General features: G+C 36.7%; 1 protein-coding gene across 1 annotated transcript; it reads left to right on the top strand.

Annotated features, from left to right (window-relative positions):
* Positions 1–2,214: 2,214 nt before the first annotated feature.
* LOC146673517 (uncharacterized) lies at positions 2,215–4,409 on the top strand. Its single transcript, XM_085402021.1, has 5 exons — positions 2,215–2,306; positions 2,722–2,787; positions 2,910–3,077; positions 3,306–3,401; positions 3,850–4,409. Exons 2-5 carry the CDS (start codon positions 2,776–2,778, stop codon positions 4,111–4,113), a joined length of 540 nt encoding a protein of 179 aa, XP_085258147.1. The 5' UTR covers positions 2,215–2,306; positions 2,722–2,775; the 3' UTR covers positions 4,114–4,409.
* The last annotated feature ends 1,318 nt before the right edge of the window (positions 4,410–5,727 follow it).

The raw sequence follows: 5,727 nt of genomic DNA, 5'->3' as shown, positions 1-5,727 counted from the left end.
CGCCATCAGACTGTTTAACTCCTCTCTGGAGGGGAGAGGGAGGGGAAACAGGAGGACAAAGGAGGGGGGAACAAGTAAGCTGTAGTGCCTCTGCACCTCACTGTACAATACCTTTTGTGCAATACTTTTGTAAATAGTCAACAGTGCAATAGACTCAATACTTGAAATGTGCAATTCACTTGTATTTTTATTTTTTATTTTTTATTCCTATTTATTCTATTTATCCCCTTCGTATATTTTATTTATATTGTCTCTGTATTTATATATATGTGTGTGTGTGTGTGTGTGTGTGTGTGTGTGTGTGTGTGTGTGTGTGTGTGTGTGTGTGTGTGTGTGTGTGTGTGTGTGTGTGTGTGTGTGTGTGTGTGTGTGTGTGTGTGTATATAATATTCTGCAACTCTGTAACTTCTGTCGGTGCTGTGCTTTTTTGGAAATCGAATTTCCCAGAGGAACCCACCCGAGGGATTAATAAAGTTCTATCTAATCTAATTTAATCTAATCTTACACAGAGTTTCTGTCTGATTTCTCAGACGTTTTATCTGATTTAGTTCTCAGCTCAGATAAAATAATTATTGTGAGTGATTTTAACATCCATGTATGCTAAAAATGACAGCCTCAACATGACATTTAATCTGTTATTAGACTCAATTGGCTTCTCTCAAAATGTAAAAGAATAACAATAAAAATTTGACCTCCTCACTACGTACGACTCTGTAGCTCCTGTGAAAACTAAGGCCTCAAATCAGAAGTACCTGACTCCGTGATATAATTCTCAAACACGTAGCCTAAAGCAAATAACTCGTAAGCTGGAGAGGAAATGGCGTGTCACAAATTTAGAGGATCATCATTTAGCCTGGAGAAATAGTTTGCTGCTTTATAAGAAAGCCCTCCGCAAAGCCAGAACATCTTACTATTCATCACTGATTGAAGAAAATAAGAACAACCCCAGGTTTCTCTTCAGCACTGTAGTCAGGCTGACAAAAAGTCAGAGCTCTTTTGAGCCAAACATCCCTTTAACGTTAACTAGTAACTAGTAACTTTCATTACCATTGATATTTGTTTAGACTCTTTTTCTCCAATTGATCTTTCTGAGTTAACTTCAATAATTACTTCCTCCAAACCTTCAACGTGTCTTTTAGACCCCATTCCTACAAAACTGCTCAAAGAAGTCCTGCCATTAATTAATTCTTCGATCTTAAATATGATCAACCTATCTCTAATGATCGGCTATGTACCACAGGCCTTCAAGCTGGCTGTAGTTAAACCTTTATTCAAAAAGCCATCTCTAGACCCAGCAGTCTTAGCTAATTATAGGCCAATCTCCAACCTTCCTTTCATATCAAACATCCTTGAAAGAGTAGTTGTCAAACAGCTAACAGATCATCTGCAGAGGAATGGTTTATTTGAAGAGTTTCAGTCAGGTTTCAGAGCTCAGCACAGCACAGAAACAGCTTTAGTGAAGGTTACAAATGATCTTCTTATGGCCTCTGACAGTGGACTCATCTCTGTGCTTGTCCTGCTAGACCTTAGTGCAGCGTTCGATACTGTTGACCATAATATCCTATTAGAGCGATTAGAACATGCTGTAGGTATTACAGGTACTGCACTGCAGTGGTTTGTAGAGTCCTCTTCACACACTGAGGTTAATTATGCACTGTAAACCCGAATGTTCAAAGTAATTAAATAGATTAAGTAGTGTATACTCAAAGTCTTTAAAAAGTTCTGTTAACTTAAATATGTCAAGTTCGTGTAACATGTTCTTCTTTTTGAGTAAATGAAACTAATAATATTTGATTGAATTTAACTATTTCTATATTAAGTAAGCATCACTTAAAATCATAACTTAAGCACAACGTAACACAGTTAAGTTAGGACATATAAGAATGGTAAAGTCCTGTTATTTTTGTTGTTTCAAGTAGGTAGGATTTAATAATAAACTTAATTTATGTAGCACATGCTAAAATACAATAAAATCTCAAAGTGTTTCACCAAATAAGTAAAATCAAATATTCTTAAATGCATTAGTGGAAGACAAAATGTATTTATTTTAATATTCATTGTTTTATCAATGTATCCTACATATATATTTTTAATTTTTTCCGTAAGTGTTGAGCAGCTGCAGGAATCAATTTTTATTCCGAGTTAATCTCTGATTCACCCTCCGAAGCGGAAGGCGGCGCTAATGAGCATTAATACGAAACACAGAAGAAGTAAAGGTATATGGGCGGGAACAGCACCAAAGAGGCAACACGGACGACTGGAGAAAGTTGGACCTAACGGCAGCAACTAGCATCACTGGACTTACAGTAAGTTTTCAATGTTGATATTAGTTTATTGTTAAAATACGAATATTTAGTTGTATTTTGGGTGCGTTTCGAAAAGAATAGCAGAAATGTCGGTCCGTGTTTTTTATGTGCTTTGCTGCTCTCCCCGAAGGAAACTTTGTGCTTGCAGAGCTAGCATTAAGTTGTTGTAATGAGGGTCGCAGGCTGTTTAAAAAGTTAGATACTACTTGTTCTAGAGGTGGCGCCCGGTCGCCTAGTATGAAACAAAGTGTTTTAATCTCTCTAAATTTTTAAACCCCCTCTCATGACTCAGAATAGTTGGGTCCAAACAAGCCCGTTGTCCCTGCAGTTACACAGCGGAGATGCCTGTCTGCAGTGAGAGTGCTTTCAAGCCGTTTTCTTGTTAGAAATGCTATATTTTAAACTATATGTGCAGGGTTAGGGTTGTGAAGGAGTGAAGGAGCTCTTGGACCTCTGGCCTGCTCTAAAAATGGAGTCTGAGGTAATATGGATCAGCTCTCTTTAAAATGAAAATTGTAATTCTTACTCATGTGGCAGCTTTTTGCTGCTTTATAAAGATGTGCGAGATTCTTCAAATTGAACTGTATTGTCCTTCTGCTGTAGTTGTATGCAGAGTTTCAGCGGATTACAAATCAGAACCTGCCCAATACATTCTACGCTGAACTTGACCGCCATCTTCCTCGACTGATGACCTTATTCAGACAGAAAGCATCAAAAACTGGGAAGACAGCAGATGCCCTGGCTGAAATTCTAAGAATTCACAATGAACAGGTAATAATAGATTGTTACACATTTCATAGGTTGAACCAGTGGAACATTGGACAGGTTCAATGATTTAAATGAGCTTTTTGAATTTTGCTATTACTCCACTTTGTGTTTGCTATTTGTCTGACTGTATTAAAGATGTGAACAGGTTATTTGTGGACATATGTTCTGATTTGACTGTTGTTGTTCAGTAAACTCACCAGTATATACAATTCTGTTTTTATCTGAAAATAGGAAATCCATGATATCCACACCAAGCGCACTACCGTTCTCCACGCCTTTCCTGTCTATCTGCGTGAGGATGTCTCTGGATTTTTCAGAACCTGCACTGTGAGTGTCCTTAAGTATCTAACAGATACTACTGTGTATATAAACAGTGCATCAAAGTACAAACATGTATTTTGATGCACTGTTTGGACTTACCTTTGTTTAGTCTACCCATACGGTTTCCATGTATGGTCTTTTCTGTCTCCTCACTACGAATGAACTGAATTGGTGTTTTGTTGAAAGTGATAAGATGTTTAGTAAAACATTTTCCTGTGTATTTCCTTTAGCTTAGTTTCAGTCTATCTCACACCACTTGATTCTCTGGTGAATTAGCTGATTTATGTGTGCAGAACATGGATCTTCTGTTTTTCACCTCTTACAGTGAGACTCAGGTCTCCCTTGTAAAAGAGGTATTGGATCTCAATGGGAGTTGGTAAAATAAGAAATTATATGTCGTCTGTTGTATTTCTTGGGTTAGATTGTGATTAGTATCTCTTTTTCATTAATTCAGGACGAATCTGATGAGTTGGAGCTTGATGGTGTTGAAGTGGCCCTCTTCACTGTCATCAGTGACCATGACACGACAAGTCCAGTTCACTACCAACCTGTGAAAATCTCTGTCGTCATTGAAAGGGATGCCGTGTTCAGTCTCCCCAGATTTGGTGAAGCTTTCCTGGTAATGTTTGGACTGATCTATGCACCTCAGCTACCCCAAAGCCCTGACCAACACTTTAGAATTTACTCAAAAGATTTTACTTGGTCTAGAAAGTGGTAAACTGTCACCCAGGTTACAGGCCCTCAAGAATGACTTGGTTATGTAGGAACTCATCTGAAAGAAGGATGCAGGGTGAAGCGTTATAAAAGGCTAGTTCAAAGTTCTCTCGTTTTATCTAAATAATGCCTCAAAACATTATTGCATTACTCTACAGGTGTTCAGCCAATAGGTCCAAACTATACAACGTGCCTTTGTTCTCATTAACATAATGCAAAGCAACACTAATGTTTTGTATGTTTTAATGTTTTTCGTAATACTATTTCCAAAACATTGTGGGCTGCGCAAGATGACCTAAATTTCACTGTTTGATACTGGTTAATGTAAAACAAATAGCACTGTAATTCACTCAAATTGCTGCCCTGTTGCCTTATTCAGATATTAGCCAGAGAGCCAAAAGCACATTTTGATATTATTAATTATTATTTGGCATTATTTTTCATTACTCTGACAGTTTTCCTGACTAAACAAATTTTGGTCTACTTATTTTAATTTATAAATGTTTTTGTTAATTATTTTTAATTTATTAAATTTTTTTTTTAATATATTTAATTTCAACATAGTGCTAAAAGGGAGCAGGCAAGATACTGTTCAATGGCAGATACTTATGACTTTTGCATATTAAGTTACCGATACTCAGTGTAATTGAGGCAATCAATTGCCTCAAAAATTTAAAGTTTTGGGTCACATGTTTTTAAGTATCAAGTAGTCAACATATTTGACTAACGTGTACTTAAAATAATGACAACACAAACTAATAAACATTTGAGTTTTGTTAACATAAAAATGTTGTGGTTGTGTACTTATTTTTTATAAGTTCTGTGAACTTATTTCTTTGAATTTGTAAACTTGAAACTTTAAGTCATATTAACTGCAAATATTTGAGTTGACCGTTCTCAAAGGATACAAGTACCATGTAATCCAAACTTTTATGTTCTGGAAAATTTTGACTTTTGAGTTGATCAACTCAAAAAAAATTGAGGCAATCGATTGCCTCAATTTTTTTGAGTTCTGGTAACTTATTCGGGTTTACAGTGTGGAGTTCCACAGGGTTCAGTGCTAGGACCAATTCTGTTTACATTATACATGCTTCCCTTAGGCAGCATCATTAGAAGACATAGCATACATTTTCACTGCTATGCTGATGACACCCAGCTCTATCTGTCCATGAAGCCAGATAACACACACCAATTAGTTAAACTGCAGGAATGTCTTAAAGACATAAAGACCTGGATGGCTGCTAACTTTCTGCTTCTTAATTCAGATAAAACTGAGGTTATTGTACTCGGCCCTGAAAATCTTAGAAATATGGTATCTAACCAGATTCTTACTCTGGATGGCATTACCTTGGCCTCCAGTAACGCTGTGAGAAACCTTGGAGTCATTTTTGACCAGGACATGTCCTTCAATGCACATATTAAATAAATATGTAAGACTGCTTTCTTCCATTTGCACAACATCTCTAAAATTAGAAATATCCTGTCTCAGAGTGACGCTGAAAAACTAGTTCATGCATTTATTACTTCCAGGCTGGACTACTGTAATTCATTATTATCAGGATGTCCTAAAAACTCACCGAAAAGCCTTCAGCTAATCCAAAATGCTGCAGCAAGAGTA

The sequence above is a fragment of the Rhamphochromis longiceps genome, linkage group LG3, assembly GCF_057381845.1.
Source record: "Rhamphochromis longiceps isolate RC_006_pf linkage group LG3, R_longiceps_female_GT1.1, whole genome shotgun sequence".
Classification (NCBI taxonomy): domain Eukaryota; kingdom Metazoa; phylum Chordata; class Actinopteri; order Cichliformes; family Cichlidae; genus Rhamphochromis; species Rhamphochromis longiceps.
Note: the sequence above shows the minus strand (reverse complement) of the source record. Positions and strands in the feature narration are given on the sequence as shown.

What these genes read in the sequence shown, in the direction of transcription:
- LOC146673517 (XM_085402021.1), top strand. An exon ending in TAAGAATTCACAATGAACAG is followed by an intron (nt 3,078 to 3,305) that starts GTAATAATAGAT and finishes ATCTGAAAATAG; the next exon opens with GAAATCCATGATATCCACAC. An exon ending in GATTTTTCAGAACCTGCACT is followed by an intron (nt 3,402 to 3,849) that starts GTGAGTGTCCTT and finishes TCATTAATTCAG; the next exon opens with GACGAATCTGATGAGTTGGA.